General features: G+C 33.8%; 1 protein-coding gene across 3 annotated transcripts in view; it reads right to left on the reverse strand.

The window, feature by feature from the left end:
* LOC144966536 (nuclear pore complex protein Nup107-like) overlaps positions 1-24968 on the reverse strand; it is a 29249-nt gene extending 4281 nt beyond the window's left edge. Inside the window, exons 1-24 of one of the 3 annotated variants that reach the window (XM_078903177.1) lie at positions 24813-24955; positions 19871-20096; positions 18514-18625; positions 18189-18281; positions 17761-17855; positions 17274-17345; positions 16716-16791; positions 15740-15896; positions 14827-14977; positions 14522-14593; positions 14105-14196; positions 12777-12855; positions 10435-10548; positions 9537-9716; positions 8819-8929; positions 7799-7893; positions 6823-6871; positions 5970-6039; positions 4987-5108; positions 4530-4668; positions 3662-3822; positions 3085-3187; positions 1415-1503; positions 1006-1077 (exon numbers count right to left, since the gene is read on the reverse strand). In XM_078903177.1, the coding sequence (XP_078759303.1) occupies positions 1006-1077; positions 1415-1503; positions 3085-3187; positions 3662-3822; positions 4530-4668; positions 4987-5108; positions 5970-6039; positions 6823-6871; positions 7799-7893; positions 8819-8929; positions 9537-9716; positions 10435-10548; positions 12777-12855; positions 14105-14196; positions 14522-14593; positions 14827-14977; positions 15740-15896; positions 16716-16791; positions 17274-17345; positions 17761-17855; positions 18189-18281; positions 18514-18598 (2277 nt within the window). In that variant the 5' untranslated portion in view covers positions 18599-18625; positions 19871-20096; positions 24813-24955. Of the gene's footprint in view, positions 1-1005; positions 1078-1414; positions 1504-3084; positions 3188-3661; positions 3823-4529; positions 4669-4986; positions 5109-5969; positions 6040-6822; positions 6872-7798; positions 7894-8818; positions 8930-9536; positions 9717-10434; positions 10549-12776; positions 12856-14104; positions 14197-14521; positions 14594-14826; positions 14978-15739; positions 15897-16715; positions 16792-17273; positions 17346-17760; positions 17856-18188; positions 18282-18513; positions 18626-19337; positions 19441-19870; positions 20097-24812 lie in introns of those variants that run through there. The other 2 variants (XM_078903176.1, XM_078903178.1) reach the window with 2 other exon arrangements.
* Positions 24969-25359: the final 391 nt, after the last annotated feature.

Here is a 25359-nt window from a genome sequence, read left to right on the forward strand (position 1 = left end):
CTTTCGGATCAGAAGGTTCTGGGTTCGAGCCTCACTCCGTGCATAGTTGAGTCATTGGAAAAGACTCTTTACTCACATTCCCTCACCGTACTGGCCGTTAATAGCGTTGTCTCTGTCCGGAAAAAATTGCAATATCGCCTAACAGGCGTCATGTCTCGTTCTACATGTTAAGTTAAGTGATGCAGTTGGCTAGGGACCCTTTGTAAAGTGCTTTGAGCATGTTTAGTAGATATTGCGCTTTATAAAAGCTCAAGTTTTTACAACGTTTGTAGAAAGTCTGAAATCATTCCAATTAATCAGCATGGATTCCGATTAACCAGTAGAAAAAAAATGTAGTGAAATTCTATCATACATAGATCATTCCAATTAAGCAGCTATTCCGATAAAGCAGCGTTCCAATTACTGACTTCGAATATATTAAAAACATGATGGAAAATTTTGTCAAAACCAATTATATGGTTAGAGAATGACACCATCGATATAAAACAATAACACAAAACATTAATTTCATCTTCAGATTACTTGAGGCAGACCACTAACATGCTTTTTGAAATTTATTATTGGCCATACGAAGAAAGATTAAAACTTTTAAATCTCCCTAGTTTTATGTATCATAGAATTGGTATTACAAATAGATGCATCAAAATCTTTTACATATTCTATCATAACTAGAAGAGATATGTTTAAAATTTAAATATAGGGGTAAATCTATGTGGTTAAAATTCTGTTTTGTGCCCCAAGCTTAGAGCAGGACCATGCTCAAAACGAGAGTGCTTATAAATGGAAACAACTGTATTGTCCTTCATCCCATGACTTACCACTAGATTATGTTACAAGACAGGTTACAAACTAGGCAATAGAAGCCAAAGCACCACATTAGAATGTGGAAATATAAACCTCTTAAAATCCAAGCAGTAAATGTCGTGACAAAAGTTGTAAATTAATATTTAAGTCATCACTTGAAAATCAAAATATTCTTGACAAAAAGAGGCTTTGTAAACATACCAGATAAGCCTTCATGCAAAGATATTCTCTGATGGCATTTCTCTCACTTGGTGGCAAGTCCTCAGAGCCAGCCTATTTGAGAGAGATGGAAAACGATTTACTGAACACAAGCCAAGCAAATGTCAAAGGATGGAATGGATAATAAATAATCTAATCATCATCATCATCATCATCATCATCATCATCATCATAATAATTAATATAATAATAATATATAATAATAATAATAATATAATAATAAATAATAATAATAATAATAATATAATAATAACAATAATAATAATAATAATAATAAATAATAATAATAATAATAATAATAATAATAATAAAAATAATAATAAAAACAATCACCGCAGCAAATAACCAATTTAAAAATTATTTTAATTTTTAAAAAGAATGCTTTATCTACCTGGGCATGCCATAGCCTGTATATCACATCAACGGTATCCATGGGGAGTTTGTTAAACAACTCTCTGGCAGCTGCATATTTCTTCACGGCTGGAGATAAAATATAAGGACAAATGTTAAGGTGGACAATTAGCCTTCCCGGTATTCAATTTAAAAAGTAAGCTTAAAAGAAAAAAATTAATGTCCAATCAATTAAGAAATATTCTCATTAGTGTAAGCACCTAAAAACCATCAGTGGTTATAAGAGCCCATAAGAACAGTTGGGCCAGAAGAGAGTTCAATAGATGAATCCACCAATATGAGGGTGACTCAGTGAGTGTTTGTCCCTGATGAGAAGAGTTGTTGCACTGGGATGTATAGTTCTGTCTGGAAAGAGGACAAGTAGTTTTCTGGTCTAAACACTATTCAAGCATTCATGGTAATGTTGGTTAGATGAATGTATGAATAATCTGATACCTTTGAATTTGTGTGATTGTGGCCAGTGTGATGTCTCAATCATGAGGAAGACTCATGTGATGGTTTGGAGATGCTTTTGCAAAGAGTGTCAGGAGCGAGTCTTATCCATTGTATGGCATACTTGGATTCTAAATCCAGAAATCTGAAGGACTGATTTGTGCCTTTACAGGGGTGAAAATGTGAAATGAATCCCTTATGGGTTCATGCATTTCCTAAGATGGTACAGTAATAAGTTTAAGCCTGGCTGCTAGAGGGTAGCATGGGCCAGGGTGTAACCTACTTAACATATGTTGACAGGGAAAGTGGAAAGAAGTATACGAATGTTCCAACAGGAAGAGGGCACAAGTTGTTTGGAAGTAGGTGTATAAAGTACAGTGAAAAAGAAAATGTGGGTCAGGAGGCTAAAAAGATGGATTAGGTGTAGGGTAAAAGATAATTGGTAAGCGAATAAAAGGAGTGGGGAGATAGACGGTGAGGTGTAGGAAGAGGTTAGTGGTGACAGAAAATGATGGTGTGCAAAGTTAATGCATAGGATGTAAATAGATTTGAGTATTGTGGGAGTTTCTACACCGAACAGGGTTACCAATTCAGGAGGCAAAAATTTGCAAAACATTTACGCAAAAATAGACCAACCCTTTCTGAGTGCTTAACTCCAGTTAAATGACATTATGTGCTTACTTTTTTACATTTAGCAAGCGATTGGAAAATATACTGAGAGTTTATAATATACTGAAATATTCCGTAAATATACGGAAAATTGGCAACCATGACCGAAATGTTCATACTGTTTCCATCTGAAGCCATTCCAATTTCACCTTTTAATTAGTATTTTTATAATCCCAGGCTTCAGGCAACCCCACCACTCTCTAATTATTTTATACAAAATCTTTAAGACAAAGAGAAAATTATACCATGCAAATGTGTTATAATCAAGTCATTATTGACTGCGCAGCTTGATATCACTTATTTTATTTAAAATAGAAAACAGTCCTCAAAGCTATGAGGCTGATAGAGTTGAAGTTTATCTCAGTTTCTATGACATTAAATAGACAATTACAATTGATTATAGGCTACAATTTAGATAGATGATAGCCCATTACAAAGAACTTTTTACCATACCACACAAGAGCCCATATAAAAATGTCCATTTTAGATATGAATCTGAACTTTATAAAGAAAAAAAAACCAATTATTCTTCTTTAAAATTTTCCATACCTATGAAAGAGCGCAGAAGTGAATTAGCTTGCTTGATTGCTTCAGGGCGATGAATTTCATCAAAGATCAACCAATCTATTGCACTAATTTTGACTGCATCTTCCTGAAATACATTTGTCTTTTGTTACAAAATAAACAACTATACTGTGAATGATGCAACAAAATAATTTCATTATCTTCAGTTTTAGTCGGCAACAAATACAATAAAATTTGTAGAATGAGTTAAGTTACTTGTTTTCGTGGCAAAAAAAAAAACAAAAAAAAAAAAGAAAAGGAAAAGAAAAGTAAAAAAAAAAAGAAAAGGAAAAGAAAAGTAAAAAAAAAAGAAAAGGGATAGGGAGGGGAGGGGTGTGTGACATTACAAGTCTGCAGATCCGAATAAATGCATCAACTATATTTCTGAAAGAAAAATATCACTATACTGAAAAAATAAATACTTATAGACGTCGCATGGAGATCCTTAATGAGCCAGTAAAAGAGTAGATGACATGTTTCAAATAAACAGTCTTTTCAAGCCTGCACAGAATATTTTTGTCAAATGTTTTGTAAAGAATGGAGTGAATAGATATGACCTCACCTCTGAGATTGTCAAGTCTGGCACTAAACTATCTGATGGCATAGTTGATGCTGTGTCCCGATTTCTGATTGTCTCTACCACCATTTTAGTAATGGCTGCAACATCAAGACCCTCATCCTCTGCCCAAATCAAACATTCGCGTCTCTCCTCGCCCTCAATGCCTGTTATTTAAAAATAGTATCAGTTTGATGTCTGAAAATTAACTTGAAAATCAATGAGATCCCGGGTGACTTTAAGACACAATGTATAACAGGCCTATAACGACCTTATGCAACATTTTTGTGACACACACACACACACACTTGGTTTTTAAATTTTGTAAATGGTCACATAAAGGTTTTCAATTTATTCAAACCAATTTGGACATCACAAAAAGAAAAAGATACTAAAGATCAATGTCTAAGCAACAGTGATGGTTTATCAACCAAGAAGTTTATGATCTGCGCTTCAACAAGAAATTTAAAAGACAATCAAACCTAAAATTTTGTGAACTTACTTCCACATGAATTATAATAATTTGATTTAAAAAGATAAATTTAATTTTTAGAAAAATAAATAAATAAAAAACAAAACATGCATATCAATTACAAAAATCCACGGAAAGACAAACCCTTTCAATCAAGCGGTTTAACTCTAATAAACGATTAATAAATAAATCAAACTTACAAAAAATAACAATTAACTAATTCATATATTTTTTGCTTATGTTACATAGGAATATCCGCAATACTAACTAATTCAGAAAGTATTCTGAATAAAAATTATTAATGACGGTTTGAGAAATGGTTTCACTTCACAGTGCATAAATCTTTCGCATTTAACTAAAATAAAAATGTTTTTAATGTACCGTAAAAAGTTTTAATCTTACCTTCTAAAAACTTGGCATACCACTCAATCTGTACAGGTGGCGATAGTGTTGCCACATAAAATGCAACAAGATTTTTGTTCGTACCACTGCTGATTAGATCTTCAACATAAGCAATGACGATTGCCTCACACAATGTCTCCTGATGATTTACATGGAATTAAATCAGTATTGTCCTCTTATAAATTCTCTCATGAATGCACATTTATGTTATTTGATATTTAGATAGCCTAATCAATTGTAACACATGGTATTCTTTTTTTTTAAAAGCACTGATAGAATATAAAAGGCACTTCATACATAATATAAGAAAAACGTTACCACATATTTATTTTCATATCTGATCATGACAATAATTTTCCAAATTGATTACAAGTATTACTTACGAGAGAAAAAATCAGTTAGACAACATAGGAAAAAAAAGATAAAAGATATAGAGAAGAACAATAAAAGTCTTTACCTTAGAGTCTGTGTAGCCTATGGAACGTAGGAACAAGACAAGATGTGCCATCATCCGCACCAGATGGGATGGTAACCATTCTCTATCTTTATGAAGCCATGCATACATGCTTTCAATCAAACCTAGGATTTTAATGATGAGAATGCATTGCTGTTTAAATACATATATCAACCTTTAAAACACCCTTTTAACATCCCACTCATTCAATGTATAACCTATTTTTGTCACTGAATACAAAACATAATATAGTCTATCTTAATCAAATACACTTGCAATAGAAATTAAAAACTGTTTCATAGAATGGCTGGAACATAATCACAAAGTGCTTTCAGTCCTTTTGCAGTGGCAGAATAAACATGCAATGATGGGTCTAACTAAACATGACAGATAATGGAGAAATATTTCTGTTTTGTAGGTACTCAGCTGTTCCCCAACAGGCATTCTATAGATGTATCAATAATGAATTCTTTCTTACTGGCTCATGTTAAAGAAGTTTCCTCACTGCAGAACAGGAGATTCTCTTTTGACTTGAGATTGGCTTTTATTAATTTGCTTCATGAAGCAGCCTAAGAAGGCCTTCAGCAGTCCACTGACTTTGTCAAACAGCTCTTACACCAGTGACGACTTGTTGAAATATTAGAACAAGCTGTTTGAATTGTGGAAGCACACTTGTGACAGTATAAGCAAGCAGGATTACTTTGGTTCGTTGCTTAAATGGTTTCAGTTATTATTGGTTTTCGAGCATTTCCCTGGTTTGTTAAACCCTTCCTCTTCAGTCTATGAAGAATATTTAACACCTGAGCTCGGTTTTCTCTACTGACTACCAATATTTCATGTGTTAACTCTTGAAATTCATTTTCGTCTTCAACAGACAGCCAAGCGAAGTAACACATTGTGAGAGGCGAGTTGTTTGAGAAGGGAGTTGTTTGTTACCACCAGTTGTTATAAATACCTAGGGGCAGAATAATGCTCAAATCATTTACCTCCAATATCATCCAGTATGATGTGCTTTTGAATGATATGGTACCAAGTTTTTGCTTCAAGACTCACTTTCTGCAAACAAATTTTAAAAATAAATAAGATAAAGTAAATATTAGCAGAGCTCACTCAATCCAAAGTAAAAAAAAACAACAACAAAAACAACAGAAAACAAAACAAACAAAAGAAAAAACCTACTGTTCAAAAAGAGGGAAAAGTGCAAGATTCTTTAAAAATGTCCCTGGATCACAGCGTTGGCTCCTCTTACCAAAACAAAACATGGAAACTTCTCTCCCAATTCAGAATAGACAAGTTATAACCCCAAGAAACCATATTCTTTAAAGTCGACTTCCTCCTCGTAAAGGGAGTGGTTCAAATAGGGAAAAGAGGATCCGCAAACAATCAATGTTCTTATTTTGACATCCAGGCATAAGCAAAGGATCCTGCTATGGAGGATACACTCAGATGCTTACATACAATATTTTCGAAACATACTATAATAGTACCTAATACAGTGATGAAAGGGAAAACAGATAAGGGGGATAGAAGATGGTTATGATAACAAAAGCGACTTCTCCACCCACCATGGTAGGTCAGAAAACAGACACACACTCTCTCTCTGTCTGTAACAAATATAAAGATGGTAAAAATCATGACCACCTGTGTCACTTCAACTCAGATGAATTCTTGCAGACTGCGCTTTACATTGAGGCAGCATAACTCATCTAAGAACAGGGATTTTGAAAATGGAATTAAAACTCTACAAAATGAATATGAATAACAAGTAAGTCATAACGTTCTTAGTGATTTATATAATTCCATATAACACTAAACCGAAAATAAATTTATAAAACTAACCTCATCAATACATGCTTCAATCTCCTTAAATATTTCATTTGGTTCCAGCCTGAAAAATAGAAAAAAAAAAGCAGAAAGGAAATCTTGATGTCAACAACAGTGACTCAGTAGACAAAAATAATGAGAATGACTCAAATGCTCTCATTTTAAAATTATTTTATGCTAGTCACACTTTCTTAGTACAACAGGCTAATCTTTTTTGATCAACTCATTTCATGATTGATATTTCAATATGTCAAAATCAATTCAATATAATATCCATGGCATAATGATAGGCTAATGATTCTTTTTTATTTTTTAAAGTTAAAGGGAAAACCCAAAAATAGATCAAAAGAGCTTTTCTGGATTATCTTATCCAAATAAATCAGGCAAGACACTTAGTGTAAAAATAAACAATTTCCTTTTCAACGTTACAGGTCCTTTCAAAATTGAGTGGTTTGTTGAGAGCAGTCAGATTGATCAAATCTTAAATCAAGTCCTTGCTGTGCTATTTTCCAGTAAATTAAAGTTGAACACGAGAGACAATCGAAAAGGTCTGATAGTAGAGCTAAATTTAAAACATTTGGGAAAAAATACACACCTAAAATTTTCCATAGCCTTCACAATACTCTCCGTTTCACTGTACAGAGATTCAGTCTTGTCAACCAATTATGGAAAACACAGTGAAAGTCACTTGGATGTATAGTTCATAGCTCTAAATTGACAGCTTTTGAAAAGGTCTTGTATGCTTCCAGCAAGTGTTTCTTTCACATGGTACTAAAGGACTTATGGCTGAGTGTGGTAAAAATTGGATTCCAGCCTCTTGTAGATATCGAGTTAGAGCCCTAACTTTGTGTGAGAGAGTGTTGTCATGAAGGGATTGTGCCAACCATTGAGAAAGATTATCTAGATCGGTCATTATTTCTCCTGGAGTTTTTTAGTGATACTTATGCAACATTGTTTGTGCAAATATATTTAGTAAAGGAGGAACACTCACAATTTATCATAATATTCAGATGGCAATTCCTCCAGATCTCTATTGCTCTTTTCAAGTAATCGTATTTCTTGTTCAACACGAATATCCACCATAACCTTTGAAAAGATATAAACATAAACATATTTTTACATAATATAATTTTATGATGTCAAGTTGATTTCAGTCTAATGTGGTATGAAATACATATATATTGGTATATTAATAGGCAGTATAATGCCCCACCCCCACCCCCTCCAATCCAACCAAAAAATACCAACAAAAAAAACCCCCCAAAAAACATCATGTGCTGGTGGTGGTAGTGAGAGTAGTAATAGTGATGCTGTTGAAGTTGTTGCTTTGATGATGATGATGACGATGTGGCAGTGGAAGTGATAATGATGTGGTGATGATGCTTTTAATTTGTCTTATAAATTCTGGAATTCAAAGTAGGAAAATAGTGGAATGGAAGCATAAAACCACTAAATAGCAGGAAATTCCCATCTTACAACAACAAAAGAATAACGATGATAATAGTAATAATAATGTGAGAATCGAATTTTGCATCAGTTTGATGTTGTTAATCGTAAAAAGACACCCTTCTTCATTCCACCAGTAGAAGATAAAATGTTACAACTCAGACCAAGTGGGAGATAACCCTGAAAAGGAAATCCATTGGGATGATTTGAAATGATGATAATGCCCTAACTTCTGTTTGTTTGTAGAAATGTATTCATTGTAAAAATAAGAATAAAAATAATTGTTCATATAACTAAAGTGAGAATGTTGCTGCTTGAATCTCGAAGGAAAAAATAAAGATAAGTTTTTGAATTGTAAGCTTCAATTTAGAATTATTACTGTGACAATATCTGTCTTCGTCTAATAAATTGAAACTTACAATTCAAAACTTATCTTTATTTTTGTCATACATCTAAATGGTAAATAATATATTATAAAAATCTGAGCATCTATTTTTAAAGCAACTTGACAACAATTCTTTTCACAAAAAAAAAAAAAAAAAGTGTGTTCTGACTAGCATTTTACCTTGAAATAGGCCCAGACATAGTCTTTCCAGGACATGCACACTGGTAACAGAGCTTCTAAATTTCCGCTTAGACTTGCATACATGGCACGTTCAAATTGATCCAAATTACACTGAAGTAAATAAGAATATGAAATTAAAACATGTATACAATCCTACTCCTAAAAATATTGCCACTTGTCATTCAAGTATGAATTAGATTACTTGCATATTCTGAGAGCTCATTTCCATCATCGTCCCATGTTCAGTGCACACTATTTTATTTCCTTTATAGCATCCTTTGTGACTAGCCCCTCATGCAATAATCAGCATTACCAACAGCTGGGTTTTCATTCTCGTCTGAGTCGAGTGGAGTAATTGGTATACAATGTCTTATTTCTGGATCTTGATTTTGCCCATTAATAAAGGTTAAAGTGAATAGGGGGTAGGAATTTAAAAAAAAAAAAAAAAAAAAGAGAGAGAGAGAGAGAGAGAGAGAGAGAGAGAGAGAGAGAGAGAGAGAGAGAGAGAGAGAGAGAGAGAGATATGAGATAGAGAGAGAGAGAGATGGCAATAACCCACCATACTAGTTTTAAAACTATAATAAAATAATAAGATAATATATTTGGGTTTTGTTTTTTTCTTTTGGTCTGTTTGTTTAAGGAATGTTATGGCACTTGTAACATTTTTAGGGTCTTTTCATTACCATGTAACACGCTTTAAAAAGTTTTAAAATCTTACATCTTTGGCCATACGCCAACATACAGTTTTCCATACATCTCTAAAAATATTCCCCTCAACTGGAAGCAGTTTCCCATCAGAGCTTGCTGTTTCCTTATAGTTAGGGTCATGCACTAATCGCCAGCCTTCCAAAGATGCTGCTCTCCAAGGCTGACCATAAAAGTGACAAAGCTCCGAAGCCTGCCCAAAAAAATTGAAAGAGAAAATTTCATGAATACCTATAAAAAAGGCAATCAAATTTATGTAAATACTCGGTCTACGTGTTATGACATAATGTACCACTATCTGGTATTATAAAAACAAACTCTAAAAATACAAAGAATATAATAAAAGAAGACTCATTTAACAAATTTTTTAAATTACCTTTATTTTTGTGAGGAAACTTGTTTTACTGAGCTAAATATATATTAATATATATATAAATGATCAATATCCCAGACATCAACTGCATAAGTACCACAAAGTGAAATATAAACAGGGGCTGACATTCTAGCTCGAGGAAAGGAAATACTGGTTGGAACCCAGGTCTCCCTCCTGCTGTGAATGTAATACCTTATCCTTGTGATTATGTTTTAAACAAATTCAGTTCTGGACAGAGTTATTATAAATAATATTATTATTACTACTATCGTTATTAATATTAACATTACAATTACCATTATTATATTATCATCATTATTATTATCCTTATAACGATTATTATTATTATTATTATTATTATTATTATTATTTTTTATTGTTGTTGTTGCTGTTATCATTATTATTATATTATTACAATTATTATTATTTTCAAAAAAACATACCAATTGAAAAAAATCTCGAAACGTGAAAGAAAACTCAGCAAAATTGGATCTTTAAATTTAAGTTAAAATTTAACAAAGAAAATAAAAATACTCACTTTGTCAAATTGACCAGTTCGAAGCAGGGTAAAAAGGTTGCGTAACAATCTACGTTCATCACTTTCATCTATGTTGTCTAGGGACCTCTGTTGTCTGTGAGGTGCATCTGGGTCCTATTTTATCAAAAAATAGTCAATCGTATAAAAATATGTATATATATACCCATAGCTTTTTTCAAATTGTTCTCTGTTTGCCTGTCTTGGTATATCTTTGATGGTTCTTCCCAGTTTACATTTGATATATGTAGATTTTCATTATTTTCTTTCCTTGACAACCCTGGCATCCCTTCTATGTTTTCCAAAAAGCACCCTAATAAAAATTAACTAATTCTATGCACAAGCCCAACCAATCTTATGCTTTTCCTGAAGCCACAATATTTTGACACACTATTTTCAATATTTCCTCACTTCTAGATAAGGACCTTCAATGATTTCTCTCAGACATTTTTAAAAATGAAAACCATTTATTTTTATATTAATAGTGCACAACTGCCATGGTTTAACCAATATAAATATATAAATAAACATAACTATTTACACAGAGCATTCTCGCAGATTCATTTATAATGCTCCATTATTCCTCCAGAAGTCTATATAGGACAAAATTTCCATTACATACCATACACTTCGCCCACTAGTCATCACTGCCCTATAACAATATCTACCACCTCTTAAAAACCTAGTAGACATTTATACCTCAATCGAGAGGGCAAAGGATGAAAAGTATCTTATCCAAGGACATAATAACAGTTTTGCAATAGGCCATGTGCCAACATTACTTGACTTTGTTACAAGACGAAATTTTGTACTGTGGAGCCATCGACACCAACACAGATATGGAGATAATTAGTGCGAGGAATCTTGCTTGCTCCATTTTAAGAATGAGATTATAATAACCAATTACATTTTTTAAATCTGCCCAAAGACTACTTCTGCTTTACCTAGCTTTAATTTCATTTCATTACCAACTGTGCAAGATCAGGGCTACCAATATTAGTAAAATCTCATTGTGAATTAAAATTGGACTGAAAATCTGAATATGACAAATAAGGTGATCAAATTTACTCACTAAATCCATTTGTAATTTTTTGTTATTTTATTTTTGTTTTTAAGGGTTTTACAGCACTTGCAACACATTTCAGTGCCAGTAAAAAGGAAGAAAATGGGACAGTAAAAAATTTCTAGATTTACATTTAAGAGCGCACAAGAAAAATTAAGAGAAAGGTAAATGGTTCAAATAGATAACAGATGTAGATTCCAAAAGAACACTATCAGTTTTTGTTTAAGCTCACGTAAAAGTCTCATCCAAACAAATGCCTATAAATCATTACATATTCAAAACATAAAATAATTGTATACATAGTGGCCGACTTTTCAGAGTGCTAACACAGGACATCAATACCATCATGACCCTGAACAGCAGTATGTTTGGACTATTATATAATATAATCTAGATTTAGAGCTTTTTCTGTTTCTTGTTTTAATTTTTTAGTCAAAAGAGCATAATCCTGGGACATGCAAGGGTCATTTTGACATATAAACAGTCCCATTTAACCCAAAAATATTTTCGCCGGATTGCCAAATCGGGACAGACCCAATTTTATCAGGACTTTTGGCCGCTATGACTACATAACAAAGAAAGGATTTGCAAGAAACAAAATATCATCACCCAAAACTAATACTATGCATTTAACTGTTTCCCTCTTGGCCGAAGACCCTGGCTAGGGACAGGACAATGTCAAAAATTCATAAAAAAGAACCATATTTTTTGTTTGTTGGTTTTTAAGGGTTTTAGGGCGCTTGCAACACATTTAGGTCATATCAGCGCCAGTAAAAAGGAAGACAATTGGATAGTAAAAACATTCTAGATCAACAATTCAAAGGACTTGAGGAAAAAGTAAGACATAGGGGAAATGGTTCAAATAGGGAACAGATGTAGACTCCAAGAGCACACTATCAGTGTACTTAGTTTGAGAACACCTAAAAGTCTCATCCAGACAAGCACAAAATCCCACTAAGAGGAATACACTCAAACGTTTACAAATCAGATGTTAAAAAAAGATATATAAATAACAGTAGATAACAGAGAGATGATTTACAAGGAAGAAAACATCATCTCCCAAAACTATAACTATACATTCGACTGTTTCCCTCCCCTGAGCTGCCCACTTGAAATACCAAACATTCGTAGTTTCCAAGGGAAAAAATGAAAATGTAACAATAAATAGCATTATAAATCAATTATTTGCCCAAAACTGATAGAGGCGTTCTCACATTTTGTCATAATATGAAATAATATAATATGATATGATAATAATAAATATAATATGAAAATATCATACCATTTCAGAAACAATAGACTTGTCACCAATTAAGTGCATGCTTTGTTTCATTTTCTGCAGACGATGAAGTGTGCTTTCCCTGTATGAGTACAATGATGTCCATAATTTAGTTATAGTAAATATTAAATAAATTTCAATTAGAGATATGCAAAGGAACTTGATTGGGGAGGTAAGACAACAATGACAAAATAAATAATTAAATAATTCTTTTTTTTTTTCGATTTGAAAAAAAAAAAAGAGAGAATAAAAACAAACAAAACAAAAACCAATGACTGAAGACACACATTTTCATTATTATTATCATTATTATTATAAACTTCCATATTTTCTGGGATAGACATTTTTTTTTTTTCAAATTTCCAGGTCAAATACAGAAAATCGGGACAGTAGGCATGCCTGTTATTATTATTATTATTATTTATTATCATCATAATCACCACCACTCTGCAACCACTACCACACATCATCATCATACCTCCCTACTTGAAAAATCAAAAATTTGTATTGTAGTGACCATTTTGAGTAATTTATGGGGAAAAAAGTGTATTCAAATATTTAAAAATCACCTCTAGAAGGTATGTGTCTAGTTCTGCCTTGTGGATAAAGATATTCTTTATCTGATAGTCTTTCATGTTCACCAAGCAAGTTTATCTATTCAATCTTAAGACTACTCTTTATTATGGTACCCAAAAGTCATGAGTGACTTCACGGTCCTGACAAGTAATGCCATATGTGTGGCTGTAGTAGATGATGGTGGTTGTGGCAGTGGTAGTAATGATTATGTGGTGTTGACGGTTGTAATAGTAGTGGCAGTGATGATGAAGTGGCAGTGGTGGTGGTTATTAAACTATGCTGTTTTTATCCGCCCCTTCTCCATACCCTTTATTTTTCATCATCATTGATACCAGAGTGTATCCAGGTGTGTTCCTATATTTATTTGTAGCTACAGAAAGGATTGTATAGCATAATTGCTAGCTCTGTGAAATTTTGCAGAGTTTGGTGAGCAAGTCTCATTCTGATCCCCCCAGTAGTGAGAGAAGAGAGTCTGCACGATAGTCACTAAGTTTAAAAGCCATTTTATTGCTGATAGCACTCTTGTTGATGGGTCTCTGACAGCAGGGCGGTGGGTCTTGAATCAATTGGATCCCAGGTTTGGTTACCTGACACGTGTTATTTTTTATTGTTTTATCTGGTACTTCCCAATATAATGCATCAACTATCAGTGGTAGTCAAAAAAATGTCATACTTTGAACTATTTTTGTTTGACTGAATGACCTGACTTCATGTTTAATAATTTACAAAGCAATTCAACTGATTCTTAAACTTACCAAATAACTGGCCCATCTTTGAAGTACATGGCATTGTCTGGTTGAGCATTCAGACCCTCAAATGAACACACTTCTAACCAATCAACCACCAGCTGGTGAAAAGATTTTAGTAAAACTATGATGTGGTGGTGGTATAATATATAATAATAACTGTTTCTCATTTAGCACCTACCGTTGAAACCTTGCTTGGTAGGTATAGTCTTTGTCGCTTAATTATTGTTGACAGAGAGGACACCAAAAATCCCAAAACAGAACAAAAACCATTATTTTTGGTATGCCATTTATTTGTATGCCTCTTGCAACTTCCCTATAAATTTTGTCAATATCATGCATTATATGTCATTCAACTTAAGCCCAAAATAAAATAAGAGTAAGCCAAGTTTATATGTACAATTTACAACAACAAAAATACTGTACCTGAGCTTGTCGCACACTGAAATCTTTTTCAAATAACTTATTGGCAATGTTTTTGTTACTCAGAGCCCAAACCTGAAGGGAAAAAAAAATAAAATAAAATTTAAAAAACGAATTGAATAAATAAATCTTTCTGTTGCATAGAGTCGAAACTGTAATAATTTTACTATCATACGCTGATGTATCAGTAGCTAAAACAAATACTTTTTGCTCATAAGTAACAACTAGCAAATGTTAATTGTCCGCAAATTAAGTAGGAGGTATTGTGGCATTTGGTTATCATCAAAAGCAAAAAGTAAGGTACACACCGATGGTTTGGATATGTGTGAAGTCATTGTTTCATCCATCATTTCAACTTTGGTTTCTTCCTCCAGTCTGTCCTTAAACAAGGAATATACAAGTTGCCAAGTCTGCTTCTCTCCATGCAATATTTCAAGGAGGCTTACAGTGTTCTGGAACCTTGAAATTTAGAAATAAAAACCTCAAAATTTTGAATTATATGTAATCTTCTATTTCCATTCTGTTTTTAAAATAAAAAAATCTTATGACTCTTTTATACCCATAGAAAATAAAGTTGATAAAACAATTACAGAAAAGACAAGAGAGTATGGTTTTTGGAATAACAAGTGTTACAAAACTTTTTGTGTCAAAGAGCAGACAGAAAACCAAAACCTAAAAGTGCTCTCGTAGCAGTTATACGTCACATATGTTATATAGATTTAGATTCTAAAAAGGCAAATTTGATTTTGGATAAAGTTTTGATTGATCTTTTTTTATTTTATTTTTTTTGCACAGATCCTTTGTAATAGTATTTTAAGAATCCCACAGGCAAAATCTAAAAATAGAATGAACAGTCTGAGAGTGTTGTTGTTTAGCCATGTTGATGTTAGCGATTGTCTAATCTTTTGTTGAGTAGACATGGGGTCAGAGTACCCCAGAGACTTGATCAGGCGACTCCCCCTACTTTGATGGGAAGGAAACTCACTATCAATGCACATCAACATGGTTAGACTGTGTCTGAGTGACCCATTGGAGTTTCAAAATAGTAGTAGCTGCGTCAATTTTTTAAATTCCCGAACCAATTTTGTTCACTAAGATGTAATTCTTTAATGATTGATGCAAACATTACTTCGTATTAATAGCTATTGAAATTGAAGGCTTATAAAACCATCTGTGGGTTTAACTTTAGACACAAAGACACCCAAAAAAAAAGTTTCTTACATCGATTGGTTTTTAGTGACCTTCAATGCAAGTTCAGTGAGTGATGACACATATTTGCTGCACACAGATTGATAGTCTGAGACAAGGTCAAGAGCCTGTGGACTTCCTGAATGGTTCTTCAAACTGTCTTTGAATGCTTCTAACAGTTCAAGGGAAGCTGAAAATAAAAGCATACATCATTTAAACAAAAAAGACCAATACAATGTAGAACAGGTAGAAGGACCATTAATCCTCGATCCCTATAAGTTTTAGAATCAGCTTTCTGGGTAATGACCATGTTGACGCAGCCTCCTCACTTTGTCATGTCTTTTTGATTCAGCCTAAAATAGAAATTGAATATTTCACTGCTCACACAAATCGTTCCATTTTTGGTGCTTTATCCCCACCCTCTCACCATTTTTGGTTGTCCTACCATAATGACAACTCTCTATTACATTTCTTTTGCTTTTAAGGCTCTTGCAAAACATTAAGGTTACATCAGCGCCAGTAAAAAGGAAGAGAATGGGATAGTGAACAGTTCCAGAATTATAATTAAAGCACCCAAGAAAAGGTGAAACAAAGGGGATTGGTTCAAGTAGGAAACATGTAGATTCCAAGAGCACACTATCAAAGTACTTAGTCTGAGATCACCTAAAAGTCTCCAGACACAAGCACAGGATCCCACTAAGAGGAACACTCAAATGTTTACAAACCATATAAAATATGTAAACTAAACATAACAGAGTGCATAACAGAGAGATGATTTACAAAACAATAAATATCATCTCCCAAAACCCTAACTATACATTTGACTGTTTCCCTCCCAGCTAGAGTATCCGACCAGGGCCAGGAAGAAACCAAGTAATCTCATCCCCAGACAAAGACAGAAATCATGTTGGAAAACATGCCCACTATGGGAGGTCAGGAACTCTAGCCAGTGATCCTGACTATGTCATTATGGATAAATTGCACTGTAATACTCGTAAAACAAACTTACCCTTTTTGCCATGGTCCTCATTTCCCAAATATGACAAATCTTTTGTGTACCCATCAGCTAACACTGACTGAAATGGCTGTTTGTGAAAGAAATTTAATGAAATTTGTAAGACTGCTATCCGAAAAATTTTTTTGAATTCATGGAAATTCATGCATATAGGATAAGCGAAATTCAACAATCTGTTGACAAAAAAACATCATAACCGTCAATCCTCATTTCATAACATTAAAATAAAAAAGATTGTAATTTATCACTTACGAGATTTTGGCGCCAATGTCAGAACTTCACGAGCATCTCTAAGTCATTAAAATTTATTGAAAATGAAAGTTAATGCCAGACTACATACTTGTTAGGATTTTGAAGTGTTATTAAATCCTTGTGTGAGTAAATTGTTGATTTTTTAAGTCAACAATGGCGACTACAATTTTTATCTCCTAAAAATACGAATTTTAACATTTTCAAGTAGGCAAGTCCTCTTTTAGTGACAAACAGTTAAATATTGGCAAATACATGTAATTCATCAAAATTTTATTTTGTTGGGGGTAAAATATCACTCACAGAAAAAACTGTCTCATTTGACTGGACTTTGTAAGCTGAAAGAGATGAATTCAGATCAGAGCTGCTGATGGCCTGTGAAAAAGTATGACAAGGAAAATCATTATCCTTTAATCAGTTCTATTATTTGTAAATATTTTATTCATAGACTATCCATTTCCTTTCCGTAGTGAATATAAATCTGTTACAGTTCTATTTATTTTGGTTCATAGTGTGATTTCATGTGATTTATTATCATAAACCATTATATATTGTACTTAAACCAAAAATCGATAAAAATATTATATTGTTATCTAACTGTTCTCACTTTACCCATGGATAATAGATATTTGAGACTATCCTTTACAGCTTTCCCTTTATAAAGAAATAATTTTAAAATGGCACTTCTGAAAAATGAAAACTATCTTTTACATCATTTTCTGGCAGATCAATGACTTTGCCCTAATTAGCAGCAGTGCATCAACTAGTAAAAACTGAAGTACAAACTTACTTGATCTTTATGTACAACTTTTTTCTTAGCGGATGTGAAGGTGTAAAGCTCACTGTTGTCCAATTTTGATGGAGTACTGATGTGAGCAGGTGTGTCTGATAGGAAGATTTTAACATTGGGAATTAGGGTAGACTGTCCATTATTTCATATTTCAAATCAGTACAATTGAAATAGCCCCCGTAAAATAAGAAATTATCGGGGGGTTTGTTTATTTTAATTCAATATTTTAACATCAAAAGCTACAGTAATTATGTTATGTGTTGAAGACTGAAAAAGAGAATAATCCAATCAACTAACAGGTCTCAATGTTACAGAATTTTTTTTTCTCCACAGCCAATCAACTGCAATTCTCACAGTCTCAAAACTACTATTATATCTATGAATTATGATATATTTTTTTATGATGACCATCTTTAAACTAAACTCACATGTTGAATGCCTCAAGTTGAGATTGCCAGCACGAGGTGTCCTTGCAAAAGCATTAGTTGATGGAGATACAGCATCATCAAGTAACTGAATGGCTGATGAATAGAATGCAGAGTATTTTATTATCATCAAGTAAATAGACAAGAAAGCAGTAGTTCAAAAGAGATATTTGACAGCAATTTTTAGGAGAAGAATGATAAATTAAGATGAGTTGTTAATAAGATTGATAAAACCTATTTTCTTTAGTTACAGTCATGTTTTAATAAGAATAAAAAGATGATTTTGCTAAAATAATTGAAGCTAAGTAGTCAAAATGTAAAACATTACATCTTTGCAAATTTTCAAAATTTGTGCTCCGTCTTTTAAAAGTCTTTGCAACAAATTTTTCTCTGTGCCTTGGTGTCTCGTCCATCTGAATGGAGTCAAAATTGCTTGAGCCCTAAAAATAAAAAAAATGAAAAAGAAAAACATCAAAACAGCAACTGCTTAGATATTGCCTATATGACACCTTATCATGTAAAGTGTAGAAATAAAACAATGTCTGAAAATGATATCTGTGACATAACAACAATTCTAAAGTAACTCATTATAATGAACACTAAAGTGTTTTGTTTAAAGGACAAAATGACATGACATTGAAGGGAGACTTCCCATAACAGCATTAAAGACTATAAATAGTATTGTTTAAATTATATTGGGCAAGTATTCTCATGGTAGAGTAGTTAGATACCTTGCTGATATCCCCCCTCCCCCCCCCCCCCACCTCTCTTTCTCTCTCTCTCACACACACACACACACATTCACAAGCACACAAGTGAATGCTTTGATAATTGAAGAATATGGTAATATTATTGAAAAGGAAAATGGTTGAATTTTATGGGTTTTTTTCAGATTCTAAAGTCTAAAGTGATTTTTTTCTTTTGTAATAAAAAATTGTGGCTTTTTTTCCCTGCCTACTAAAATTTAGCTATCCTTTCCAATACAATATCATTTTGATGAATTTAATTAATTTTTGTACCAAAAAGGATCAGGATAGAGCATTCAGGAAGGACTTCCTTAGTTTCACAGCATGCGCGCTCGTGTGTATGTGTGTGTGTTATTATATTTTTTATCAATACAATTTTACCCAATAAAGGCAAGATTCATCTTACACTAGCCAAACTCCAGATCTTAATCAAAGACAAGCTTTGCAATTATAGCCCTGAGTCTAAATACTCTTACTGCTCTCTTGGTGGAAACGATTTATTCTGCCAAGCAATCTGGAGAGAAAAAAAAATCTTTGTCACCGCAAGAGATTAAAATTTCACGAAGCACGCACCGTGAAGCACCTCTGTAACACTCTTTTGATCTACGTCATCAGACAACCCATTGTTTCTGTCATCTCCCCCCCCCCCTCCCCATCTCTCTCTCTTGTCATAGTGTCATCCCTTCCCCTTCCAATCTAACGGTAAAATGAAAACTTTCTGCTCAGTTTGCAAATACAAGTATGATTTTTTTTCTCACTAAGCTAGGATTAAAAACCAAGACATCAGGTAATGGGTGTCTAATGCCAAAGTATAGATTCTCTGTTTGGCCAATTTAGTCACGCATGTGGCAGCCAAGCTATTTGTGTTCTGCGTATAACTCACAATAAGTAAGTGGGATTGTGGGGGTGGGAACGAAAGAAATCAAGGTCATAAGTTACCGTGCACTAGAGCTGTATCGGGAATTGGTTTCGAAGGGTCTTGCAAATACTAGTCTTTTATGGAAAGGTCTTTTGAACTCCAAGATGCTCAATTTGTTTTGCTATCTTGGCACAAACGAAACAGAGATGTCTTGATATCTTGATTTGTGACCTAGTTGTCTCATTTTATGTGACCTAGATGTATCCTTTAGTGTGCAAGTCATGCGGGTAAGTTTTTAATCCTAGCCTAGTGAGAGGAAAAAAAAGCAATCATAATCATATACATGTATTTGCAAACTGAGCAGAAAGTTTTCATTTTACAATGAGATGGGAAGGGGAAGGGAGAACACTACGACAAGAGAGAGAGAGAGAGAGAGAGAGAGAGAGAGAGAGAGAGAGAGAGAGAGAGAGAGAGAGAGAGAGAGAGAGAGAGAAAGAGAGAAGGGAGAGAGGGGGGGGGAGGTAGGGGGAATGAGGAAAGATGAAAGAAACAATGGGTTGCCTGATGACGTAGATCAAAGGAGTGTTACAGAGGTGCTTCATGGTGCGTACTTCGTGAAATTTTAACCTCTTACAGTGACACTGATTTTTTAAATCCAGATTACTTATATGCAGAATAAACCGTTTCCATCAAGAGAGCAGTAAAAAGTATTTTTCAATTCTGGCTTCAATCAAACTATAATCACAAAGCTTGTCTTTTAATGATAACATTAAGACTAAGATATGGAGTTTGGGTAGTGTAAGAATGAATCTCGCCATTAATGGTTAAAATTGTTTTGATTTTTTAAAAATAACACAAACACTAACACACAGACGAGCGTGCGCGTCCACGACAGCGAGGACCATCCATTGCTTGTATTGCAACGGTAAAACCAGCTAACGTGTACAAAGATCCTGAGGCTAGATGCCACGTTACCGTGTACGTAGGCACTCCCAGAAAAATTTCGTTATCCCCAGACACATATTTGCAACTCCGCTCTTTTAAACAATTATCCACATTCCAGAATATGGAATGTTTCCAAATGCACATAGAAATAAGGAAAGTTAATAAAATATCTATAAAAACATAAAATCAACCAACATTAAATCAGTTGTTACTACATATACACAATATGCGTCGACTTCGAGGTGGGTGTCATGGCCGAATGGTTTAGTCGTCTGCCCTGGAAGTTTTACCAGAATCGACGTTGTGGGTTCGAATCCTGGCTCCGCCCTTTTTGTTTTGTTTTTTTAATTACGTCTTCTTTTTACAGAACGTTGCAAGGGATAAATGTCCCATCCATCCTCCCCCCCCTCCCCCACCTTTTTTTTTTCTTTTTTTTGTGCGAGTCTATTCTTCTCTCCTTTTTGTTTGACCTTTTGTTCCGTTTCTGAGCATGAATGTCTTAAAATTGTTTTTATTTTTTTTAAAAATATTGTTTGTTTTTTTCTCCTCAATCTGACCATTTGGTCGCTCTCTGAATATTTCTGTTTGTTTGCTTTTTAATTATTTATCCTTTTTAGTCACTTTTTGAGATCGGAGTGGGGACAAATATGACAATTTGCTAGAAACTAGAAAGGAACTAAGAGAGAGAGAGAGAGAGAGAGAGAGAGAGAGAGAGAGAGAGAGAGAGAGAGAGAGAGAGAGAGAGAGAGAGAGTTTTTTAAAAAAAGAGGTGGGGGGAGGATGGATGGGACATTTATCCCTTGCACCGTTCTGTAAAAAAAAAATAAAATAAAATAAAAGAATAGTGGCGGAACCAGGATTTGAACCCGCAATGCCGATTCTGGTAAAACTTCCAGGGCAGACGACTAAACCATTCGGCCATGACACCCACTTCGAAGTCGACGCATATTGTGTATATGAGTGTAACAACTGATTTAATGTTGGTTGATTTTATGTTTTTATAGATATTTTATTAACTTTCCTTAATTCTTTTTTTTTTAACCCTCTCTCTCTCTCTCTTGGTTCCTTTCTGGTTTCTAGCAAATTGTCATATTCGTCCCCACTCCGATCTCAAAAAGTGTCTAAAAAGAATAAATAATTAAAAAGCAGACAAACAGAAATATTCAGAGAGCGACCAAATGGTCAGATAGAGGAGAAAAAACCCCAATAATTTTTCATTTTTTAAAATAAAAACAATTTTTAGAAATTCATTCTCAGAAACACGAACAAAAGGCCAAACAAAAAGGGGAAAACAATAGACTCGCACACACACACACACACAAAAAAAAGTGGAACCAGGATTCGAACCCACAACGTCGATTCTGGTAAAAGTTCCAGGGCAGACGACTAAACCATTCGGCCATGACACCCACTTCGAAGTCGACGCATATTAATTGTGTATATGTGTTAATTTTAGGCTGCGGTTATTCAGAGTCGACTCTGAATAACTGTCTACGGTTATTCAGAGTCGGGGAGTCCACTCTGAATAACTGTAGACAGTTGACTCTGAATAACTGTCTACAGTTATTCAGAGTCGGGGAGTCGACTCTGAATAACTGTCTACAGTTATTCAGAGTCGGGGAGTCGACTCTGAATAACTGTAGACAGTTATGAGTGATGAACTTCCAGTTACCAACCACACGGTTTTTCTGTTTTTTTCTTCTCTCCTACCTCTGTTTAACCCTACGGGAAAAAATCGTTTTACTTTTTGGTATTTTCTTGTCTCTTCTGTCATGGCAGTTTTTTGCATCGGTGATTTGCATTGCGGCCGCAAAATTGGCAATTTTTTGCAAATTGTCGAGATTTTGCAAAAAAAAAAAAAAAGAAATATTTAAAAAAATATAGTGGGGACCAGTGATGATAATCTTCCGCGGATTTCTGGGATTTTAGGATTTGTTCATAAATGTTCCGTTGTTTTTGTCATGTCAAACATTTTCTGTTCAGTGGTAGTTAAGGGGGAAAAAACAATAATATGCCTTCTATCATTTTTTGACACCTCTGCTCAGTTGCATGAATTTTGGTGACACTCCTTTATTTATGACGTTAGTCTAGACACGCTGGCGCCAAATGTCAAAGGCAGCACAAGACACACGGTGGCCATGGATGAGAAGATGATCGAAAGGGAAGGGGATGGAGCAAATGGGTGTAAATATTTGTGTACTTTTTAGCTGTAACAGATAATACATTCATTTGACGATTTTATAAGGTTTATAAGCGTGTCTTTTTTTTCTTCCTTTTTAAGCTTTGTTTTGTTTTTGTTTGATTGTTCTGAATTTGTTAATAGAATTCATTACAACTTGTGTCTAATTATAAAACAATTTTAAAAAAAATAAAAATCAATTCATTAATTCTCTCTCTCTCTCTCTCTCTCTCTCTCTCAGCCACCCTTCTATCTTCATATTATGTTTATAGATATCATTTGGTAATAGAGATAAGTTAGGCTGATCGATTTAAGAAATGATTGCTTATAAGCTAATTTAAATTTGCTTTGTAGATGGAATATGTTTTGCAATTGATTAAAGATTCTTATTTATAAGCTACTGAAGTTGAAAAATCGCCAAGTTTTAAGAATTTGGCACTAAAATTGCCAAAGTCACAAAATAACCGTAGTAAACTGGTATCAAATTGAAAGAAACTCATCTCGCAAGAACTCAACTCGATAATTTTATAGGCTATTCGGCTCTAAACATCTGTACACATGATTATCCAGGGTCGACTCTGAATAACCATCTACAGTTACAGTTATCCAGAGTCGACTCTGAATATAACCACTTCGTAATTTTATGTTTTTATAAATATTTTATTAACTTTCCTTATTACTATGTGCATTTGGAAACATTCCATATTCTGGAATGTGGATAATTGTTTAAAGGAGCGGAGTTTCAAATATATGTCTGGGGATAACGAATTTTCATTATATTATCTCATTATCCCCAGTGTCTGGGGATAATCACAGCGTAACTTGAAATTCATCAAGGATTGTCTAGTACTAATACTATAGAAAACAAATGCATCTTCAAATCGAAACTGCTTTTGACGGTAGGCGTTAAGTTTGTTTATTTCTTTTTCTGTCCAAACGAATGATGAATGATCGGGACCTTTCACTTTCACTTTCAACTTGAATTTCAAGGAGTATTGGTAGGCACTTTGATAACTCCAGTTCAGTGGCCGCCGATAGGCTCACTGTAAGGTGAAACTCGTTTTTTGGAACTTTATTTTTGGCCCTTTAATGTTTTGGTCACCATGGCGTTATTTGTGAACCTATGTGACTAATGTTGGTATCATTTTAAAGGGCACAAAACAAGCTTTCTAACGGTATATTTTATTCTTAATTCCTGATTGTATTTCTCAGAAAGCTATTGAAATAAAAATTTATCAAATTTTGACTTATAAGAACTTTTTAAATTATGGATACATTTTAATTATACTTCATACATCGATAGACAATCAATTGAAGAACATCTCTGCCAAATTTCATCAAAATTGATACACTCGCTCATTATTTTATTTTTTCCGCCATCAACCCCACTTTTTTTAACAAAAACCTCATATTTTTTTCCATTTTCATTTATCCTTAATTTTGTCCATACTTTTCATACATGAAAATGATTTATATGAAAATAAAGCTTATTTTCTCACCTTTAAAATGATACCTAACACTTGCCATTTATTTTTTAATTGAAACAAAATTACTGAAAACAATAAGTGGGCCATGTTGACTGCAAAACTCAAAATTTCCCGATAGCCGCGAGATGCTGGTTTTGAGGCAGCAGTGAGATCACAGATTCTCTCTGTAAAATTGACAAAAAATGTCAACAGAAAAATATAAATAACTCTGGAACCGTAAGTCGTAGATAAACAAATAAGGTATCAAATTTTATGTTTTTTCAAGTCCCATCCCCCTGACTGGGTCAAATTAAGATATTTTGAGTTTGAAAATTTTATCAAAGTGCCTAGTATTGGTTCCTGGGTTCCACCGGCGCACCTCTCTAGTTTTGGCCTCTACGAATACTATTGAAGCAAACTGCGAAAAGTTACCTTTATATTCATTCTTTTTGTAACAATCCAGCTTTAATCTATTTTGTGACGATTAATATTGATTACAAGCATTACAGTTCAGAAAACATTTTGGCACCAAACATTTATTTGACTTCAAACGGAGCCATGTTTTCCTTATAAATGATGGGTAAGAGTAAGAGGGATACTCGATAATAAAGATAGTCATCGATTCTGTCTGAGTTTGTATTTCAAATACAGTTTTACGTAACATGACAAAAACACAAGAAATAAAGTTAGTAGAAAATGCCAGACGACGATAAAACTTTGCGGCGATGAGGATTCAAACTATTACGGCAACTCCGCCTGGCCAGGAGAGGGACATTCCACCATTAAAAAAACGTAGTTTCAAACTTTATATGTATCTATCTTGAGTCCCTCTTGAAGTCATGAGGTCAACACACACAAACACCACGAAAGTTTGTTGGCGAGCTAGCAGACAAACATATAACACAGAGACGATTGAGACATTGAGTTAGCTCCGATGTTAGGTGAATATGAATTCAGAAAATTGAGTGGAGCAGGCACT

The sequence above is a fragment of the Berghia stephanieae genome, chromosome 2 (genome assembly GCF_034508935.2).
Source record: "Berghia stephanieae isolate SIO BIC M18660-M18661 chromosome 2, UCSD_Bste_1.3, whole genome shotgun sequence".
NCBI classification, from domain to species: Eukaryota; Metazoa; Mollusca; class Gastropoda; order Nudibranchia; family Aeolidiidae; genus Berghia; species Berghia stephanieae.